Source organism: Sceloporus occidentalis, unplaced genomic scaffold (genome assembly GCF_023333645.1).
Source record: "Sceloporus occidentalis isolate IW3139 unplaced genomic scaffold, rSceOcc1.0.p SCAF_107, whole genome shotgun sequence".
Classification (NCBI taxonomy): Eukaryota; Metazoa; Chordata; class Lepidosauria; order Squamata; family Phrynosomatidae; genus Sceloporus; species Sceloporus occidentalis.
Window position 1 is genome coordinate 833,178 of NW_028317087.1, and position 24,051 is coordinate 857,228.

Below are 24,051 nucleotides of genomic sequence, written 5' to 3' on the forward strand. Positions count from 1 at the left end.
AGTCCTACTTTGCACTGCTTATCAATTGTAACCAAGCTCAAGCTTGGTCTCAAACACATGGGTTTGCTTACAAGGATTTGAAGTATCAAGTTATAATTACATTTTCGAGGAACATTTATAAAGTAAATGAGTGCATAAAAACTAGAATCAAAATATAAAATCCAGAACACTTTAGAGGACAAATTGGATGATTGCACGTCTTTAGACAGCAGTCAAATTAACAGCGTGAATTATTGTAAAGCCATTTGACCTTTCTCCCCTTGATTCTAGTCTGGAATAAATTAGCAGATTGTTAACTTCAGCTGTGATTAGTTACATGATTACAGCTCCCATTACTCTCAGCCATGATGGACAACAAGGAACTTTAAAAATAACTTTAGTATCGTCATACAAAACTAAAGGTTTTTTTTCTCCCAGAGCCCCAAACTTTTTGGGAAGACAGGTTTTACTTTAGAAGTAACAATCTATTTTCTCAGGGTGACTGATCACAGACAGTGGTCTAGTTAAAGACTTAATGCCCCTGCAGTGAACAAGGTGATTTTTACAGAGAACAGTCGATGGGATCTTTAATATATCCTTATGGCTGGGGCAGTGAGAGAAGATTGTCAGCTGATGGGTAGACGTGCACTGATGTCAATCAGCTTATTAGATATAAAATGTCCTTAACCCCTTAAGGACCGGGCTCATTTTTCGTTTTGTACCCTGTGGGACCGAGGCTGTTTTGACACTTTTGTGGTGCTTGTGTTCAGCTGTAATTTTCTCCTCACCCATTTAGTGTACCCACATAAGTTATATATTGTTTTTTTCAGGACAAGATGGGCTTTCTTCAGATACCATTATTTTGATCGTATCATCTTATTTACTATAAAAAAAATAAAAAAAACATGGTGCAAAATTGAAAAAAAACCACATTTTATGACTTTTATTTGAAAAATCTTTTACTCACCTAAAAAAGCAAGTAAAAAAACTAGCTAAATAGATTCTACTACTTGTCCTGAGTTTAGAAATACCCAATGTTTTTATGTTTTTTTGCTGTTTTTTGTAAGTTATAGGGCAATAAGTACAAGCAGCGTTTTATGATTTCCAAATCTTTTTTAACAAATCTGGTCATTCTGCCTCCATCTCCTCTTTGGAATATCTTTGAAGCCGGTTAACTCAATTTAACCCATTCAAACCATATATTTTTGAAAACTAGACACCCCAGGGTATTCCAAATGCTGTTATTTTAACCCTTTCCATGCACCAATTATAGAACTACACTTTGTCAAACTTTGTAATAGTAATTTTTTTTATTTTTTTTTTCACACAAATTGTACTTTAGTTATAGATATACAGGTCCTGGTATATGTCACTGTCAAACAACACGCCAATGTGTGTTCAGGAACATCTCCTGAGTGCAGTGATACCCGACATGCATGGGTTTGTCGGGTTGTTTCAGATTTAAAATGCCACATTTGGGAAGTGCGCTTTTTTTCTCCATTTTGGTCAGTCTGTACCTATGCCCTATCTTTGAGCTAGGCCACTCCAATTTACCCCATCAGCCATTTAAACTTTATTTTTTAATTTAATTTTATTTTTTTAATACTTTTTTATATTTTTTTTTACACATTTTGCTGGTACTGGATGGTTCATCTAGTGACATCACTGCATAATTATTTTTAAATGTTAGCACATTTTTTTTAAATTTTTTTTTCCATTTTTTATTTATTTTTATTTTTTTTGAATATTTTACTAATCACATAGTGATTAGAAAGCTGGGCTCCATTGACTTGCATGGTTGAATGCAGTACCTGTATTCAACCAGCAAGTGGAGCCAGTTCTTTAGAGGGTCTGGAGACCCTCTAGCGAACTTTTTCGTCTTTATTGTTTTATTTCCCGGGCCGCCGCCATCTTGCTTGATGGCGAAGATCACCGGCAGCGGCGGCTGTGACCGCTCTCCGGAGCGGTCACAGCCCACCCAGAGGTAAGTGTTTGGTGTCGCTGGATGCCTCCTGATCGAGGCATTCCAGCGACACCATTTAAGTTTAGGAGGCGATCGTTGATCGCCTCCTAAACGCTTTTAAAACGGGCGTCCGCCGCCATACAATGTATGGCGGCTGTTGACGCCCCGGGGAGGGGCCAGACATGGCCCCCGATGCCGATCTCGGCCTTGCTGAATGCCTCGACATCGAGGCATTGCAGCAAGGCCGTTTAAGCGAAGAAAGTGATCCTTGATCACTTTCTAAGCTTATTTAATTTTTTGACGGTTCAGGACCGTCAAAGGTCATTTAGTGACCTTCTTGTTATGACGGTCCTGAACCGGCAAAGGTCGCGAAGGGGTTAATGTAAATTAAAAATAAATAATAATAATAAAAATATGTGTATATATACATACACACACACATACATATAATGCCAGGTATGTTAATTTGTATCTACTTTTAATTCAGGACTATAAAGACTATTCGCTGTTTTTAACAGTTCAAAGACCATTTATTAATGTTTTCGGAGTTCTCTGGGATTACGTTGAGAGAAAAAGATAGAAAAATTCCCCCTGATCTGTGGTCGCCTCAGAGTTAATCACCGAATACTTTAATGTGCACACCGTTAAGTGGCACATGTGCTAATTGTACTGAAGGCCAACATCATTTTGTGACATAAGGGTTTTCAAAGCCAAGGATAACATAGAAAGCTCAAGGGAGGAATACAATGGAGGGTTCATCCTGTAACAGCAATAATGTTGATTTCTCTTGGGTACATGAAACAAAAGTAATTTGAAGGTTTGGACTGTTCTTAAAATGGTCTCAGTATCACAGTTTTGGAATTTAAATGATTAAAGTAGAACAGATCTGTTGCATCAAGCAAAGCGGAAACATCACATAACACCAGTAACCCACTTCATTAGACCAAGCAGATATGGGCCACACAAAACATTATTATCCTGACAAAGAGGTGTTTTTTTTTTTTTGTTTTTCTTTTTAACCTTCTCCCATATTATCTGCTGATGGCAATAACTGGATCTCGGCTAAAATGAGGAGGAATTTGTATGTACACATGTACATCTTTACTTATTGATTGCTTACAGATTTACTTGACACTTTACAACTTACAGTATTGTAAAGGGGAGCACAATAAGTGCTGTCATATATATTTAGTTAAGAAGATCCCAGTCCTGTAGAGCTTTAGAGTCTAATAATAAAAAGAGGACAGGCATAAGTATACAATAAATAGTTCTGCAAGTGAAGTCAAGTCTTTTAGTCCTACAAAAAAAAGGTGTTTGTTTAGCTTGTTTTGAAGCTTGACAAATGTCTTTCCACAGAAGCTCCTTCTATGGCTGCTCTGTTAAGGTTTAAGGCAGGATATTAGAAATTAAATATAGGATGGAATAAATGCAATAATTAATCTTAAAATGAAGAAAAGGGGAATAAATACATAAGTCCACAAGGAGACTACTTAAATACAAGCGAAATGTTTCTCCCAAATAACGGATGATCAACGTACTGTTCCATGTGTACAGAAAATTAGTTACCGTTACATATAACTTTTTTAATGTCTCTTTGTTCATAACTGTGGCTTTACCCATATGTAATGTGAATAGATATTTCCCACATTACCATCTTTTTCAGCCTTATGTCTGACTGGTTGGATTTCAGTACTTTATTTCTGACCAATGGGCGCATGAAACATCCATCGGGCTATGCTTTTGTCAATAAAAAAAAAAAAGCAGGCGGACATTTGTGGATGGGTGGCATGCTACTTTTACTGGAAGTGGTGTGTTGGAAGGTATATTTTGCAGAATTTATTTTTGTCATTAACACTGAATTATGCAGTGAGTGTGACTTTCTCTAAATATTTTGTTATCCCACTCTGAGTTCCTACAGTTGAACATCAATGTCCATTTATCAGTTATAATTTGCTTTCATCCAAATACACTAAAGTGTGCTGCTCAACACAAAACACGAGATGCCGCCTCTCTTGGTAAATATGCATAAAAGTTCACCAGTAGCAGCTAAGTGCTATGCCGACAATGTGAAGCCACGTCAAGGGTTTTTTAGGTTTACAATATTTTGCCCAAGGTTTTTGCCTGTCAATCACTTGATTGAGCCTCCAATTTGTAAGGAGGATCAGCTTTCATGTTCATCTTTGCTTTTCAACCCACTGTTAAAGGCTTTTCAATTGAAAGTAGCATTAGAAACATCGTTCCTAGTACTGTTGAACGCCCAAACCCTTCCCTTGAAATTACTCTTCAGTCGTAAAATTTTCTACCGTTCATAATTTTTGCTGTGAATACTAAATTGTTCTGTGACACCAAAGCAGACATTGATTGAAGCAGGTTGTGTTGTTTATGTGATTAAAGCTTAATGCGTTAAGGAGAGCTAATTCGAGACTTTTTTTTATTTTTTGCTGAGACCTGAGCAGAAAAGACCAAACACCGTTCTACTCAGAGAACGCTTGGTGGGGAGGGTGTTTGAATGAGTATGCGTGATTGAGGGAATGAATCTGTGAATGAATGAATTTGTGTGTGATAGCATGGATGTGTAAGTGCTGGAACCTAGGCATGATGGGACTGTGATTGCTGTAAGCAATCACACTCCTATCATGCCAAGTCAGCCAGTACATGCTGAAACCTGGCTAGCTGCCCCCCTTGTGTATTGATGCTGCCAGCAGTATGGGGTCTGCACTTACAGCCACCCTTTACCAGCATGTACTGGCTGACTTGGGATGATAGGAGTGTGATTGCTAACAGCTAACAGCAATCTGCTAACAGCAGTCACAGTCCCATCATGCCCAGGTTCCAGCATTTACTGGTTGCCTGGGTATAAAAAGAGTGTGTTTGCTGTTAGCAATCACACTCCTATGATGCCAAGTCATATTGTAGATTTTTTTTTTGTCCAATTGTGGTGCGTTAACGCACTAAAATTGGACAAAAATACAATAACTATTAATTTATATATGATTGTTGACAGCACTCCTGATGCCCAGCCAACAAGTACATGCTGGAATCTGGGTATGCCTGAGATTGCTGTTAACAATAATATATAATTTTTTGGTACAATTTTGGTGTGTAACTTTTAATAAAAGTGTGGGATTTTGAAAATTATTTTTAAAGGTGGTGGTGGGGGGTCATTTTCAGTTTCGGCTAAGTGAACCCTGAATTTCCGGTTTTGGTCCAGAATTTTCATTTTAGTGCATCCCTAAAATAAATAGAACTATTTCATTTTTATTTATCCAGAATCCTGAATTTGTAGTCACAAAACTTTCTAGGCCCAGAAATCAGTGAGAGGAAAAGTAAAGGTTTTGTGTCATTTACTTTATTTTAATCTGCATATCTTATTAAAGGCCATATTTTCTCTCAGTGAAAAATGAGTGCGGCCCTCGCATGTATACAATTCTGATGAAGTGGCCCACTGCAGAAAAAACTTGGACACCCCTGCCTTACTTATTCGAACTCCATTCTGCTGCAGAATCCTTAACATCTCTGTTATTTGCATACTCTTGCATTGCAGCCAAATTGAAAGCAAATTCCCAGGACCCTTCTGAAAAAAAGAAAGTTACTTGGAGGTGTCAGTGAAATGGTAACAATGTAATCAGATTTTTAAAGCTTGTTGTGCATGTCTCACACAAATTTTGGCTAGCTTCCTGTATATTTTTTCTCGCTTGCGATGTATTATCTGGCTTTTTTATATATGAAAATTGGCATAAAACCACTATAAGCAAGTCTCTCTGTATACACAGCACCGTTCATTTTACTGCAGGGACGTGGAGAATATTTCAGTTTAGATTTTAAGTTATTTTATCAGACTGTTGGTGCAGCCTAATGGTTTATGATTTGTATATGCAAAGTCATAACTTCTTTTTAAATGTAGTGTAAGTAACATAACATGCATTTGCTGTATATTTACACAGCTGTGTCACTGCTTTTACAATATACATTTAGTAAGATGTTCTGTAATGTATCCTGCAATATAGTTCACCAACCCCAAATCTCATATGAAAATCCAATAAATAATATGATATAGAGAGTACCAGCTATAAGATGTTAAAAAAATATTTAAGAAAGAATTGGCAATTAATTCTACCCTCCCTCTGGTACTGAAAGCCTTACATCATATGATGGGCTCTTTTTAAAAGCAATGCTTCTGTTACTCCTCTTTAGGGACATCTAGTTGGGTTACTCCTCTTTAGGGACATCTAGTTGGGTTACACCTCTTTAGGGACATCTAGTTGGGTTACTCCTCTTTAGGGACATCTAGTTGGGTTACTCCTCTTTAGGGACATCTAGTTGGGTTACTCCTCTTTAGGGACATCTAGTTGGGTTACACCTCTTTAGGGACATCTAGTTGGGTTACTCCTCTTTAGGGACATCTAGTTGGGTTACTCCTCTTTAGGGACATCTAGTTGGGTTACACCTCTTTAGGGACATCTAGTTGGGTTGCCAAGTTTAACTGTAAGACTGTTCTACTACTTTATATATGATAGCAACAAAACCTTGTGTACAGCTAGACTGTTTTTAGTGACAATGCAAAACCTATTTAGAGAGTAAAAAACATCTATTTCAAACTTTTATTGCAGTTGGGTAAAACTCCACCAATAATTATCCAGTTATACAGAGCTATGGAAAGAAGGGAATGTACCAGCCCTTACTAACTAATCATTTGCCGGCCAGAGGCACTTCTAAATCATTACGGATGTCCCTGGAGGTTAACATTAAATATATGCCTACAGCTCCACTTGAAATGAGTAAAATGTGATATGGAAACAAATTTGCAAGCTGCTCAACAGCACAATTAGATATGCCTACAGTGTTTTGTTTGATGCAGCTATGCATTGGAAAAAGAAATCGGTATTTGGTGTTTCAATTGATTGCCAAAAATAGATACATGTTAATTGATATTGCAATTGCTTTAAAAATTTAAATAAAAACTGAAAAACACCAAAAAGTCACATTACCAGTGTATATCTAAGAACCATGTGTATGCTATTATATGTAGATAGACTCTTTTCCACCCCAGTATTTGTTGTAGATGTATAATGTGTACATTAGCGGCCAGGAGAAAGCTTGTTGTGTATGATGGATAGACTATGCAACCAATGGTTATAAAGGTTTTACCTTGTGAGTAATGGGTTGTAAAGGACATCTGGTCACTGTCATAAATCACATTAATACTCTGAGTTATTTTGCCCATAAAACTCTTTAACGAATCCTAGAAATCAATTTGTGAATATGCCAGCGGAGGTTCTGTCTAATTGTTCCCTGCAGTGCTGCTCGGAGATGAAGAGCAGCTCACCTTTCAACAAGGGAGTTTTGCAATATAATGATGTGGTTTTATACCCTAGCGCTATCAATAAGTCTGCTGTGTCATGTAATGTCTTTTCAACTAGCAGTCGTGTCCCTTCTTGTAGCGTTATACATACACTGCAACATGCCTGGAAAATGCATTACCCTCTGCTCCGTTACAATAAGAATTATATATGATTCAAATAAATCAAATTATTATAATTAAAGATTTTAATCAAAATAAATTTCATAATAAAACTTTAACTGGACCTGGAAAGTCTTTATTTATGATTTCTTAAGCTAGCTGTTGAAGTATCCATGTCAGTGGATTCTTTATGAAGCTTTCCTATCTTAAATCTCCCTGGTTACAAGGTGTTTAATACCTCTCTTAGGACAAGTACTCTGCTGTCCAGGGCACTTTTCATATTTGGCTTTAAGTCATAAAATGAATTAATTGTGTGATTTGCACAAACCTGGGAGAATCCCCCAAACCTAAACAATTTGAGGACAAAATATTGGTACCCTACCCTACAGGACACTTTGGTCATGTAACTAGTTTGTGGGGAGATAGTTATCGCAAAAGTATGTGGGGAGATAGTTATTGCAAAAGTATGACATATTTATGTGGTGCGAAGAGCCAGACAAATCCTCTCAGAGGAGAAACTCATTATATTATGTGATATAGATGATGAACCAGCACGCTGTCTCATATGCTAATTGGTGCATATACCAGTAATAGGACACAGCACACCTCTTCAATGGAAATGGGAATTTATTCCATAAAATGCGTTTGAAGGTCAGTGAGGACAGAAATATTGTGTGTTATGCGGGAATAGATTACCCATTTCCATTGAAGAGGTGTGCTCTGTCTTTTTTTTCCGGTGGATACATGATATTGGGATGAAGCAGAGATTTCTTGCATCCTTGTGGTGATGTTTAACATAGAAAATAGAATTTGGTGGCAGATAAGAACCATTCAACCCATCTAGTCTGCTCACTTTTCCTGATATAAGGGGTTTAAACCCCAATTAGTCTTTGGTCAGGTCCTATAGTGAGGAAAACTTTGTCTATCACATGCCTTTTACAATTTCTTTACCACCACTGCTGCTGGGAGACTGTTCTACTTATCTACAATCCTCTGAGTAAAGTAGAACATCCTTACATTACATCTAAACCTCTGACCCTCTAGTTTTAGACCATGACCTCTTGGTCTAACATTTCTCCTCCTTTCAAATAAGCTTGCTTGTACTTTAAGTATTTAAATGTTTCTATTGCATCCCCACTCTTTCTTCTTTCCTCCAAGTTTTACACATCCTTTAATCTTATAATTTCTGTCCTGCAAGCCACTTACCATTTTTCTAGCTGTCCTCTGAGCTCTCTTCAATGTGTCAATATCCTTCTGGAAATGGGGTCTCCAGAACTGTACATAATACTTTAGGTGAGAGTTGACCAGTGATCTCCCCTCTTCCTTCCTTTAAGTCACCAGAAATAATTACTCCGCTGTCACTGACAGAACACTGTCCTCAATGCTATATATACTGCCTTGGGGTTTTTTAACGTCCTAAGTGCATTATTTTACATTTATCAATGTTAAACTGGAGCCGTCGCACTCTCGACCATTCTTCTAATTTACTTAAGTCATTCTCCACTTGAGTCCTTCCACTAGTAACAAGTCCTTCCTCTGAATATACACCATTAACTACAACCATTGCCTTATCCATTCAACTATTCTGGCATCCAAAGACTGTGATTTATTTATAAGCCTTCTGTGATGGACGGTGTCAAATCCCTTACTAAAATCCAGATAGGCCGTATCAACAGCTCCTCCCTGGTCTGTTATCTTAGTTACCCAGTCAATAAAATAAATTAAGTTAGTTTGACAGTATCTTCCTGTAGTAAACTCGTGTATGGTGTGTGGCCCCGTTTTGTAAAGTGCCGACTATTACATACGTTTCGTTGGTGCGTAGAGACATGTGGAAAAAGAAACCCGCTAATGCACAAATTACCCAGGGTTTAAACACAGTTTTTCTATATTTTGCCAGGTTCCTGGAGACCTTCTTCCATAATGGAGCAACTCAGTACTTACCTGGGTACTCTGACTTGGCTGTTTATCTCTGTGGTTAAGGGACCTATGGATGTTTTCACTGGCTCTCACCCAGAGAGCAGTCATGTGGATGGAGTGGTAGATGCATTTAGATGCATTTTTTTTACATTCATCGTTGAATGTATACAGCAGGTTTCTACTAGTGGTGAAAGGCACCTACGTAAACAGCATGGGAACTACTGAATAAAAATGGCAAATTAAATTGACTTCAAATGTTTATATTCTTGGAGCATTTTTTTTTTTTTTTTCTTTTTTTTTTTTTTTTCTGTTAGAAGAAAGAAAAAAAAAATGATCCCATGAGCTAAATATCACTCAAAAAACATACAGGTGGAATGATAATTAGACATAACCCAATAAAGGGTATCCCCCCTCCCATTTATCCTCTGTGCTTAAAAGAGGCATGTTTCTCTCTCTGCGAACCAGAACAGTCACAGTGAGACCTCAGGCTGTCTGGGGAGACTTTCTCTGGCACACATGGCAGAACAACCCAATACGGTTAAGAATGGGGAGCTAAAAGCCACGGTGTGCACATTCTTGGAGCATTTTAAGTTCCCAATGTTGATAAATAATTCCTCTTACATCTACTAGAAAACTGAGCACAGAAAATATATTTGTACTTGTATCCCAACATTTATTTTCTTTCTTTTGTTTGCAGTAAATAAGCGTTTCCCCCATATCTGTTTAAGACGTTTAAGTTCTTTCTATTTTCTTTTAATTGCAGAGCACTGGGAAGTCTGAACTACCAATGGTCCTTAACCAGTTGTACCCTATGATTAAATCTCACAATGAAAGGAGCAATGATGATTATAACCTAGAAGATATTGTTGTCTTATTAGTTTATATATACTCTGTAACTGGAGACGTCCAAGTGAACACAGAACTTGATATTATGGAAAGTCAAGTAAAGAAGGCACTTATCCAGTCTTTCTCCGATGAACCTGAGCTGAGTCCTTTGCTACAGAAAATAACAGGTATGCAATTTACAAGTTGGTTCTTCGTGCCAGTGCAAATATTATGTATATTTGGAGAATTTGTCTAGACCTTAGGGTTAAGCCACCCCACCTGTGTAGTCCCACTAAGTAATACAGCTATGTTAGTATTAGAGGTATTTTGACATCGTGATGGGCTAAGCAATATGTGGCCTTATAGTGTGTTTGGGTTTCCCAATATTTATGCTTCAGATAGATACTTTTAAATAGCATTTGCTGTGTGTGTGCTGATTCCTTGCTTGTTGTATCAACAGCCATTATAACATTCTTTATGCACCTTGGGTGCCCTTTTAGGGAACAGTTCTCCCAAATGTCTTGTGTAAATCAGTACACATTAGATAACAGTAGCACTGTTCAGTGTACTTCACAGCTTTTGTACTGTAACTATAGTCCTATTAATAATCTCTTCTAAAAGAAAATCAGAACTTAAGTCAGAAACATAACACTCACATCTGTGCCGATATTACTCAATTTACATAACAACATAGATGACCAAGTGAACCCAATGGTCGCTTTTTAGTGAATAGATATCAATATGTTTCTAAAGAAAAGTTGGAACTTTGATAATTTTACATTTTGTGGCATAAAGTTAGTTTTTGAAAAGTTAATGAAACAGCAGTAAAAAAAAAAATGACTGGATATACAGACACCTTTTCATTTATTCAAGAAAACTGAAGAGCACAGCAAGATGTTATAACTGAAGGTTTTATATCAGAATGTACACTAATTTATGCACAACTGAACAACAAAGCACACTAGGAGGTACATGTCACATTGGTTATAGAAACATAGAATTAGATGGCAGATAAGAACCAATTGGCCCATCTAGTCTGCCCATGTTTCCTAATGTAAAGACTCAAACCTTAATCCGTCCTTTGTCTTGTCTAAGATTCAGGATAGCTTTATTCATATCCCATGCATGTTTACATGTCACTGTATTAGCCCCTACCACCTGTTCCATTTATATATTATCTTGTTCTAATATTTTTTCCCCTTTGAAATAAAACTTCCCTCCTTTGCTTTGTTAAATCCCTGTAAGTATTTCTGTCATATCTCGCCTCTCTTCTTTCCTTCGAACTATAAGATCCCTTGGTCTCCAAAGCTGTACGCAGTACTCTAGGTGAGGCCTTACCAGGGATCTGTAACATGGGAGAACCATGGCGTTGCCTGCTTACCTTAAAGTCGTCAGAAATAATTACTAGATATGTGCACACGGGCCAAAAAACGTTTTGCCACACTGCGGTAGCACAGCCTAAAGTGTACCCCTACAAGGTGCAACATTTGCCAGGCTGAGTCATGACATTTACTAACCATTTACACCTTTTCCTTAAGCATGGTTTCCATTAACTCTCTAACCACTGGTCTGTAGTTGGCTGAGTCTTTCCTGCGGTGTTTATTGTGAAGTGGTACTACAATTGCCAACTTCCAATCTTCTGAAAGTACTCCTGCCAATAGTGACTGGTTAGATAAGTCCGCCAACGGTTTCGGCAGGACACGTCAAAACGCTTTAAATAATGTTTTGGTGTATATTGTCTGTTTTTGCTTTGGAGAGTTCAAGTAGAACAGCTTTCCTGTAAACACACATGCTTTACATGTCTCCCTATTTATCTTTTCTAACTGAGGTTCCTTTACATTCCTCTGTGAAAAACAGAACATAAGTATTTCTTTAAGCAGTAGGCTAGATCTGTATCCTCATTTATGCAAGTCCCTTCATTCTTCTTTATTCCAAGTATTCCTGGTTTGCATTCTTTTCCTGCATATCTAAAAATTTTCACTCTTTTTTTCTTAACTTGGTAGTTTTCTCTGTGTGTTTTGTTGCGTCATATGATGCATTTTGCCTCCTTAAGCTTAGCTTTAGATTTGCTCTTTTCCTGGAACCTAACCTAATGTGTATGTGAGGACTGCTAGTATGATTATTTGCTGCTCCAAACATCAGAATTTACATTTCTATTCATGCTGGAATGTTTGGGTCAGTTGAGTCCAAACCAAAGTAATCACCTCCTCTGGCTCTCTGCTTCCTACCAGCTGCCATGGACCCAAACATCCTCGGGGACCATGCACAGTTTACCCCTGTTAGTATTTCAGTGTCCTTGCTGACCTCGGTTTGTTAGAAAGATAAGGCTTGGTTAGCGACAAAGAAAGTGCAGCAAGTGTTAAGTAGAAGTGAGAGTTCATCCACTCTTGGCTTCCAGTGGTTTGTTCCATCGGCATTTTGTGTCTGGAACATGAGCAGGTCCTCGGCCATGGTATGTGTCTCAGGGTCTGCTTTTGTGTGTTAAAATGCCCTGCTTGGGATGGTTACAGTAAACTGTATTTTATAAATAAAATACCCATTAATGCCGTTAAAGATTTTATGACTGTGTTTGAGAAAACTTTGCTGTGAATGCAGTAAGTCATGAGTTTGATTATTCAAAACCTTAAAAACAATATATGAGAAAAACTTATTGGTATATAGACACAAGGATGTACTCTTAACATATATTTATAAAGGCATGCATACCTGCATGGATTGCGTTAGAGTGAGTTGCTCTAACAGTGTTATTTGATCACATCGGCAACCATTGCCTGTCTGCATACAACACATATGTATGGGGTCCAGAAACAAATGTTTGCCCGGGCCCCCATTAAGCTTCGACAGCCCTGGATAGTTTGACTTCTTTCATGTCAACGTACATGTCAACCTCTCGTTTTATATTTGATCTGACCCTGGCTCTGTTGTAATACTTTGAGTTTGCAAACAGTCCAGCATGATACTTGGTGCGTTGTACAGGACGGCTTTTTAAATCTGCTGCACAATTTGCAACCGTCTGTGCCTCTAAGAATAATTCAAATAGCTATGTTAATAAAAAAAAAAATTTACAAGCAGCCAATCTTAAACTTGTTTCTGTTTTAGTGAATTATCTTTAAACATGGCATTCTTTGTAGCTGATGCATTTGTTCTTTATACATCTGGATTTTTACTTGGAATTTAATAAAATTGATGCTTTGATTCTTGCGTAATGGGTCCCTGTGGTTAAATGTGAGCTGAATTTGTAATTTTTTCCTATATCTCTAAATTACAGCATCACTAAATCTTGCAATGTTGTGTAATTTTCTTTTCATATTTTTTTGTATGTATAGTGTTACGATTTACAATATCCAAAAAAATATTATTTTTTTTTGTATGTCCCCCCCCACCACATCATCCATAATTGTACTATTATAACAAAAGTTTAGTTAACACCGGTGAGTGATTTGTACTGTCATATACCTTGTGTTAGTGGCACTTTTTTGGCTAACTATGTTTTGACTCTGTATATTAAGCATTTCTTCCAGTATCTATCATAGCACAGCCATCAGAGCGTTTTATGACAAAACATAATACTGCTACTGTCCAACCAAGGATGTTTTATTTTAGTAATTGCTAGGAAACTTTTCTTCTAATCTTTTAGCATTATTTATATATTTTTTTCTTTATTTTTGATAACTGTAAGCTTGTTTGAGCAGGGCCCTCCTCGCCTTTTGTTTTTTCAAGTTAACTTTTTAATGTAATCTTTATGAATCAATAAATAACTGGTCATGAATATGCCACTGCATATTCAGAATGAGGTTATATCTTAGCAAATTTTTCCACCAGTCTAGATTTTACTTGGTAATAGAACATATTTTTGATGTCTTGTACCTTTTCTATTTAATAATATAGCCCCCCCATCTGCATCATTTTCTTCCCCTTCCTAAGATATTTACCATAATAACATTACAATGGAGCTTCGTGGTTGTAAACAATCTCCAGTGCTAGTAGTTCATACAGTCTGCCAATTCAATACAGGTACGGTCTAGAATGAACAGGAAGTATGTGTAACAACTTCCTGCTTGAGCTAATAGTAGAATTCCAATGCAGCCTTCAGACTTCACAAGCTTATGTAAGTTAACATCTTCTATGTTGACCTAATAAAAGATATTAACTTCAACTAAACACTCCATTTGTGAAAGGAGATACCATAGGAATAGTTTCCATTGTCTTATACAGACCATCGTCATACTTTGGGCTTTCGAAACTCTACAATACATTCACGTTTAGTGGTGATTTATTTCTAACCTTCTTAGTCTGAGTCAACCCTGAGGAGGCCTGCTTTTCACAGAGCGAGCTATATATTAATTGGGCTTTTAGCATTCATTACTTGGCCACCTTCGTCGTCTGACCTTTCTCTGCAATCCATCTTTCCAACTGGGGTCTCAGTTCAACATAGGGAATAATATCTATATAATCTCACTGCCTGCCTGCCTTTTTTTTTTTTTTTTTATGTTCATATGTTACCTATTTATTCTTCATTCGGCACCTGGTCTGAATTGGCCTCAAACTGAATGGTAATTTTCATTGAAGTGTTTATAACATGCAGTCTCTCTTAACACGAGACATATGCCTGGAGCTGTGCAGGCCCCCTGTACTCCTGCCAACTTTACAAGTCGGCCAACTAGAACAGGAAATCAATATACTGCTACATTTGTTAGTCTGCTATTATTATTTTTTTCAACATGCAAATATCTCATGGACTTCTCCCCAGAAAGCTTCAGTAACTAAATAACAATGTATAGTATAGACACATATACATTTTAGGCTGTGCTGCAATCTGTTCTTAAGCCATGTAGTTATTTTAGTTTACGTGAATCAAATCTTTTATGTATTACTGCAGATTTTCATGGCTTCCTTGATTATTTCAACATTTGTCAGCCAAAAAAGCAAATTGAAATCGCAACCTTGGATATATTTCACTTAATTGAATTAAAGCCCCAGCAGCCCTGTGTATAAAGCACATGACTTTTTAAAATTGACTTTTAGCATTTACTGCTTTGTATTTTGTGTTTATCTCCATGGATTCAACCTGGAAGGGCTTTCCAAAATTGTCTGTGTGGCATTTTTAAGTGTCCAACAACCTTCCCAGTGAGTGCCAGGGAGCTGGAACCGAGTGGCTTCTGCTCAGGTTGTGGAACGTTTGGACTGTGTATTTGGCTTTGGATAACAGCTCCCGTCCTGCTAAGGCAATAGGAAGGCCAAGTCATTAAGCCTGTAGCTGGTATACATTGTAACGGCTGTAAAGTGATACCCGTAGGGGGTACCCTTGGCACGTGTTCTTCAGAGTAGTCAGCATTACTTGGCTGTGGTGAGTGCATCAGGTCCTTTTAGATTCAACAGTAATAAGCATTTTCAATGAATCCGCAGCCGGTTTCTTGGCATCGCTCCCTCTTTTTACCTTCGCTGTGCTTTATCCTTCTCATTTATTTTCTCTGAAAAGCCAGTCCTCCTTTTTAATGATACATTTAATAGAGGGAGTATTTTATTACTGAAATTTGAACACACTTTCTTAATTCTCCCAGTAGAAGACATGTCTCTGGGTTTGCAAACTGCACATTGAATTATTGTTTTAAGATTATTTATTAAAGATCTGCGGTATGATTAGTCTCAAGTAACTGCACATGTTACACCCACACACTTAATGCAAAATGTTACTATTTTAAGCTTTTTCATTTATTTATTACATGGTGACCTTGTACTGGAGCCATACAGAGTGTACCACTTCTCTTAAAGGAACAGTCAGGTATTTTTTTTTTTTATAATTTTTTTTTTTGCATGGTTGTGGGTGCCCTTGGACAGGCATACAATCACAATATGATGCATTATAACTTGTCCTTCAATAAGGGAACTCTTAGAGGAGCCACAAGAACTATGAACTTTAGGAAGGCAAAGTTTGATCAACTAAGACAGGGGCGTCCAAGTTTTTTCTGCAGTGGGCCACTTCATCAGAATTGTATACGTGCGAGGGCCGCACTCATTTTTCACTGTGAGAAAATATGGCCTTTAATAAAATATGCAGATTAAAATAAATTAAATGACACAAAACCTTTACTTTTCGTCTCACTGATTTCTGGTGTTTTGTGACTACAAATGCAGGATTCTGTATAAGTAAAAATAAAATAGTTCTATTTATTTTAGGGATGCACTAAAATGGAAATTCTGGACCAAAACCGAAAATTCTGGGTTCACTTAGCCGAAACTGAAAATGACCCCCCACACACTTTTAATAAAAGTAAGTTACACACCAAAATTGTACAAAAAATTATATATTATGATTGTTAACAGCAATCTCAGGCATACCCAGATTCCAGCATGTACTGGTTGGCTGGGCATTGTACCGGTATTTTTTGTCCAATTTTAGTGTGTAACTATGCTTTTATTAAAAGTAACACACCACAATTGGACAAAAAAAATCAACAATATGACTTGGCATGATAGGAGTGTGATTGCTAACAGCAAACACACTCTTTTTATACCCAGGCAACCAGTAAATGCGGGAACCTAGGCATGATGGGACTGTGATTGCTGTTAGCAGATTGCTGTTAGCAATCACACTCCTATCATCCCAAGTCAGCCAGTACATGCTGTTACAGGGTGGCTGTAAGTGCAGACCCCATACTGCTGGCAGCATCAATACTGCTGGCAGCATCAATACACAGCTAGCCAGGTTTTAGCATGTACTGGCTGACTTGGCATGATAGGAGTGTGATTGCTAACAGCAATCACAGTCCCATCATGCCTAGGTTCCAGCACTTACACATCCATGCTATCACACACACATTCATTCACAGATTCATTCCCTCAATCAGGCATACTCATTCAAACACACTCCCCCACCCCCTTACCTGCACTACAGCTCTCTCAATGCCGATCACAGACTTCAGCAGGGGGCGCGGCCTCCCTCGTTCTCCCCACAGAGGAGGCAGGACTGGAGCAGAGAATAGACCCTCCCACAAGTAAGCAGCAGGGCTCTTGTGATCCTGGCAGCCGATCTCACGCGGGCCGCACCTCGAGGTCCGCATGTTGGACGCCCCTGAACTAAGAGAAGAATGGGAATAAAAGAGTCAGGAACAAGAGAAAACCAATGTGGATAAATAAAAATGTAAAGGGGCAATAAATGGCAAAAAAAAGGCATTTAAGCTACTAAAACAGGAAGGCAGTGAGGAAGCACTAAAAAGCTATCGGGAAAAAAATAAAATATGTAAAAATCAGATAAAAGCAGCAAATTTGGAGACAGACAGACTCATTGCCAAAGAGAGTAAAACAAACCCCAAAATGTTCTTTAACTATATAAATAGTAAAAAGGTTAAAAATGAAAGCGTTGGCCCCTTAAAAAGTAATGAGGGAGAAGTTATAGACGGGGATCAGGAAAAAGCTAATCTATTAAATATATTCTTCTCTGCTGTAGTCACAGAGGAAAATGAAATGCCAGGTAATATACAGCAGGATGAGATAAATGCCCCAGTACATGTCGCCTGTCTAACCCAGGAAGAAGTGCAGTGCCGCCTAAAAAAAATCAAAATAGACAAATCACCAGGTCCAGATGGCATTCACCCCCGCGTTCTAAGGGAGTTAAGTAATGTAATAGACAGACCCCTATTTCTAATATTCAAGGACTCTATAGTGACAGGGTCTGTTCCCCAGGACTGGCGCATAGCAAATGTTGTGCCAATATTCAAAAAGGGGACAAAAAGTGACCCGGGGAATTATAGGCCTGTTAGTTTAACTTCTGTTGTGTGTAAACTGTTTGAGGGTTTCCTAAGAGATGCTATTTTGGAGTATCTCAATGAAAATAAGTGTATGACTCCATATCAGCATGGGTTTACAAGGGATCGGTCCTGTCAAACTAACCTGATCAGCTTTTATGAGGAGGTGAGCTCAAGACTGGATCGGGGTGAATCGCTGGATGTCGTATATCTTGATTTTTCCAAAGCATTTGATACGGTGCCACATAAAAGGCTGGTACATAAAATGAGAATGCTTGGGCTGGGGGAGAATGTGTGTATGTGGGTAAGTAACTGGCTCAGTGATAGGAAACAGAGGGTGGTTATTAATGGTACATACTCTGAGTCGGTTAGTGTTGCTAGTGGGGTACCACAGGGGTCAGTTTTGGGTCCTATTCTTTTTAATATATTTATTAATGACCTTGTAGAGGGATTGTATAGTAAAGTATCAATCTTTGCAGACGATACTAAACTCTGTAACGTGGTTAACACAATAGAGGACAGTGCACGATTACAAATGGATCTGCATAGGTTGGAGGCTTGGGCTGGGATGTGGCAGATGAGGTTCAACACAGATAAATGTAAGGTTATGCACATGGGGAAGAAAAATCCAGGCTGGGAATATGTATTAAATGGGAAAACACTGGGGACGACTGACATGGAAAAGGACTTAGGAGTTTTAGTTAACAGTAAATTTACCTGTAGCGACCAGTGTCAGGCAGCTGCTGCTAAGGCAAATAAAATCATGGGGTGCATCAAAAGGGGCATAGATGCCCACGACAAGGAAATAATTCTACCACTGTACAAGTCACTAGTCAGACCACACATGGAATACTGTGTACAGTACTGGGCACCAGTGTACAAGAAAGATATAGTGGAGCTGGAGAGGGTTCAAAGACGGGCAACCAGAGTAATAAGGGGAATGGGAGGACTACAGTACCCAGAAAGATTATCAGAATTGGGGTTATTTAGTTTGGAAAAAAAGACGGCTTAGGGGGGGACTTAATAACTATGTATAAATATATAAGGGGGCAGTACAGAGATCACTCCCAGGACCTATTTATACCCAGGACTGTATCTATAACAAGGGGACATCCTCTACGGCTGGAGGAAAGAAGGTTTCTACACCAGCACAGACGGGGGTTCTTTACAGTAAGAGCGGTGAGATTATGGAACTCTCTGCCAGAGGAAGTGGTAATGGTAAACTCAATAAAAGAGTTCAAAAGGAGCCTGGACGTGTTTCTTGAAAGCAATAATATTACAAGTTATGGATATTAGATTAATAGGGACAGAACGTTGATCCAGGGATTTATTCTGATTGCCATATTTGGAGTCGGGAAGGAATTTTCCCCCTGGTATGGGGCAATTGGCATCTGCTTCATAAGGGTTTTTTGCCTTCCTCTGGATCAACACAGTAGGGACACAATATGTATATAGGTTGAACTTGATGGACTCTGGTCTTTTTTCAACCTTATGAACTATGTTACTATGTTACTATACAGCAAACGTATAGAACCACTGCTCATTTCAATGAGCACCTTATTAAAGTGCAAAATGTTCTGTACATACAGGAGTTACCTGAATCATGGACTGTGCTTGGCTGACACATGGCATTAGTGACTATGTTTGAATATCCTTGAACGTTAACCTTTTTAGTGACATAAGTGTGAACAGTATATTGTCACTAGCACATATTTAATGACACAAAACTCTCCTTTTAGTTCTGCCATTATTTCAGCTCACCTTCACGTCAACCGTAAAATGTTTTAGATTTATGGTGAAAGAGCCTCGTTAGAGATTAGCGTGAGCTCTGCAGGTCATTGAGAAGAATTCCCTGAAGGAAATGGTCTGATTCTTTCATTTTAAGGAAAATCATGCATTGCTTGTCACACTTCCCAAAGTTCAATGACTTTATTGCTTTATTGCTCTTAAAAATCTAGACTGAGCTAATTGCCTTCAAAGACTAATAAACATTTATGGTGGTAATATGTTCACATACCAATCACTGAGATGCAAGTGTAGGCTGTAACTGGCATATACCATATATACCATATATCACAGAGCAGCAGGCATTCTTTACCATTATCTGGTGGTTTGCTGGCTCGGTTACCTATTGTGCTGAGTTTGATGGCACATACCGAACACCCTTGGATACTTTTTGACTTTGTGTGACTTATTCTTGGCGTGTAGACAATTCCTCTTTTTCACATAAGTTTTAATTGATATTGCCGTAAAAGAGACTTGATTACCCATATGAAACATGTACATTGTATTTCGTGTTCTATTTTGATCAAGCTTAGCGTTACAGTGAACACTTAAGAAACCTTTGAATTTTGTGTTTTGATTCAATTTTTTTTCTTAATTTAACATGTCATCCATAAGTTTGGGAAAGTGACAGAAAGATCATTGTTGGAGAAAACTGAAAATCTTAAAGAGACAGGTTCATGTTTTAAAGAATCAGTGAAGCAGGACTACATGCAGAGCAGAGGAGACTTCTATATTTAGGATGAAAAAACACTTGTATATCAAATGATGTGAAAGGTTGTGTTGCATATCACATGACATAAGAAGCCAGACTGTTTCACAATATGGATACACAACACCCATATTATCTACTATATATTCTGTAACTCTGTTCTGTGAGACACTCAAGTGCATATGGTAGCTTTGTCCCATGTAAATTATTATGGAAGGATTTGGCAGAATCCCCACCACACACATACACATTGCATGTTTCCTCACCCCCCAGGTCCTTGTCTTGCAGTTGATGGGGTCATACACATCTTCTTTTTGTACATGCTCGCTATACTCACTGACAGCCAGCTCTAGCAATAGCTCACACAACAAGCAAGAGCCACTCCTGGGCATATGTGTATTAAAATTGCTTCCGTTGAAATTGAACGGATGTGAGGGATGGAGGAACCTTCTACGTGTGCAGACAGCTCCTCAGAAACATATCACTGCACTTGGTTTTATTGGCTACCAATACTGAATCTTCAACATTTAACTTGATATGATGCTGCATTGTTCTCTTTGTATCAAATTTTGTCACATAAATGAGGGTACGCTATCGCCTTATTTACATCAATGCCTGGTGATCAGGTATGGTCTTGTATTGATTCCCCTGCCTCCCCGAGTCACACCCGCAGGGATGTACGGTTACCCCTCCACAACCCATGAGTGCCTCAAGATAAATGCCCCAATCACCCCACACACGCTAAATATAAGTCCCTTTCCTAGTCTCTTAAACTAAAGAATAAAATGCTTTGGTATAATCTACAGAAGGCTTTTAAATATGAAGATAATCAAAGGAACCACTTTTACGTATTATTGTGTCCCACCATTTTGCCTTTTTTTCCTTTAAGCTATAAAATTGGTCTTGTAGAAAACACGCGAACATTTCTTATATTTCCTTATTAGACTGCAGCGTCTCTGTATACTATGACATTAAGATATTTTTGCAATCAGAATATATTATAGTTGGCAGCTGTAACAAAGCAATGGCTTTTTATTTCTAGAATGGCAAAAAAGCATATATATATATATGTCAAAATATATAAAAACCAGAAGCAAATGTGTCTTGCATGAGTTATTTTAAATAAAATGGCATTTTCTTTACGTACCCAGTAATACATACACATCTTAAGTTCTTTGTTAGTTTAGTTAGCAGTAGCAGATGTGCAACATAGCACCCAAGTTGTTGCCAGGAAAGTTAGCAAAACATTGATTATTAAATAATTCTTGGTATTTTTAGTAATGGTATATAGCCTGTATGAACCCTGGTAGACATGTAGGAAGACCCCACTAATATAGTTTTATTTTAGTTGTCTGAAACTATGCCATTCTGCTGCTCCGATTTTCTAATCACCTTTCTCTGCACATATGATAAAGAACATCACCCCCCCCCATTAGTTTTCTGTGGCTGTTTTCCCATCGCCATTGAGCGTGGTGCTTGGAATAACATTACCGCAGTGTTATCTGCACTACAAAAAGGCTGTTGTGTAAAAACCTGCAGCTGTTGGTGTCCCTTTCACTGGTGCGGATCAATGATAGACATTGTACATGCAATTTGTATGTGGGAGATAGGTCTTCCTGAGGAAACAGATGCTTTGTGAACACCTCATTGTGAGATTTGCTAATTAATAAGAGTGAAATCAAATTTGTGTTAAGCTTTACAAGTTGATGGAAGGCAGAATGAAGCCAGAGGAGATGTAAATGAATGAGAAGAGACAAGGGGTAACAGACTCACGTATGTGAGGGCAAAAGGGAGATCCTCACCTTTGCTCCCATCAGTGAACCCGAGGTCACAGCTGTGCATTACTGAGGCTGATTGATAAATATCTAGGCAAATCTTCAGCATTGACCTTGACAGCCAAGACTAAATGAGCTTTACGTTGTATTTCCTTCTCCCCATATTACACTGTGTCTGCAGCTCCTAGGAAAGGTTCATTGCGAGTAAAGGGTTCGTCCGGAGGATACCTCGAGGCTCATAAATTATAATAAAAATCCCATGTACATGTAACTGAGTTTTATTTGATAATCAGTCGGTGTGCTGCTTTTCAATATGGTGTATTAGCTTTATTTTAACTTACTTTCATTATTAATGTGAAAAAAAGGAGCGGGAGAAGAATTTGAAATATATAATATATTCACAATGGTCATGAAAAAATATATATTTTATACGTAAATAGTTATGTTTTCATAAATCTACACAGAAAATCACACAGAACACAGATCATCCCTATAGATAATTGCACTTAGGTCTAGGTGATAAGGAATTCACGCACAAAATATTTTTTCTATAAGAATTGGTGTGATTCACAATATGTCCTGATTTCTTTTACTTTCAATGGGCTCATATACCATCAATAGAAAAGAAAACAAAAACACTTCACCATATAAAAGTATATACATTTAATCGTACTATCGCATAGAAAGGCTCTTTCGTTAAATGAATGTAAGATATCGTCTAGGGTTCTCGCACAATTCACATAAACTCACAAAGAATACCGGCCGTGCTGTTAGAAATCCAGGCGATTGTCCATAAAGTTACGTGTCTTGCTTGCCAGCCACCTATGTAGGCTCATCAAGCTAAAAAGGCTACTCTACGGCGTAACACTTAACATGGAGAGGAATTGTTTTGAGAGCTGTTATAAATGTTAAGCAGCTGTGCAAAAAATGAGACTATTTAAGATGTCGTGAAATATTGCTTTGTGAAAAGGGCCTGCATTCTGTCTGTTTAGTGTTAATAAGTAAGCATTCAGAAGCAATGCCATATCTTCAGTATCTGAATCCTTCTTTTGGAACGCAGTATAAGAAACATTTTGAACACTTCCATTTTGTTCCATGAGAACAGAACATGAAGGGAAAATTGGCTTCATTTTAGAAATCCAATGAATATTATTGTCTGCAATAGTTTCTTTAAAAACTTCATAAAAAGTAAACGACTGTACATTCTTCCTCAGTGCCTCTTATTTTTGAATGGTTAGCTTGATTTCAAATAATGACCAGGGCATATATTTTATAGGGGCTAGAGATAGAGAAAATTACATGTACATTGGTACTAATCAAATTCTGATATAAAACGGCTCAGCAAATAAACCGTAGTGCACCTGTCATTTTTGTTATTTCATTCCAAGGATCAACAGCATGCTTTTTTAAATTATATTTGTTTTTCATAACTATGGCAAAAGAACATTATATCAAAATTATAAAATAAATTGATACCAAAGACATACACATCTAAACTTGTACCACGTTTCCATTTATTATATCAGTTCAGAAAAATTCTACAGCAATAGGGAAAAAAGGATTCTCATATTACAAAAAAAATCAATAAAAAACAAATGAAATGCAAAGTAAGAGTAAAAGACTGTAAAATCTAAAATTATAAAGATCACCTCCATATATATGCATAATCCACTGTCTGTCCAGAAATGTAGCTCAGGAGACCATTGTTCTTTAGGGTATGGCTCATATGGTATATGTACTATATATTTCCTCATATTTTCTATTCACATTCAGTACCCCTATCACCTATTCTAATGAAGTGCAGGTCCTTCCATCGTCTAGATATACAAATTAGTTAACCAAGAAAGATGCACAATAAGTTTCCTTACCCCGCAACGAACCCTGGGGGATAC

General features: G+C 37.8%; 1 protein-coding gene across 1 annotated transcript in view; it reads left to right on the forward strand.

Moving 5' to 3' along the window:
- Nucleotides 1–24,051, forward strand: part of LOC149283238 (sec1 family domain-containing protein 2-like) — a 196,633-nt gene that overhangs the window by 59,695 nt on the left and 112,887 nt on the right. The window contains exon 5 of the mRNA XM_089497812.1: nt 10,084–10,333. Coding sequence (XP_089353938.1) covers nt 10,084–10,333 — 250 coding nt within the window. The remainder of the gene's footprint in view (nt 1–10,083; nt 10,334–24,051) is intronic.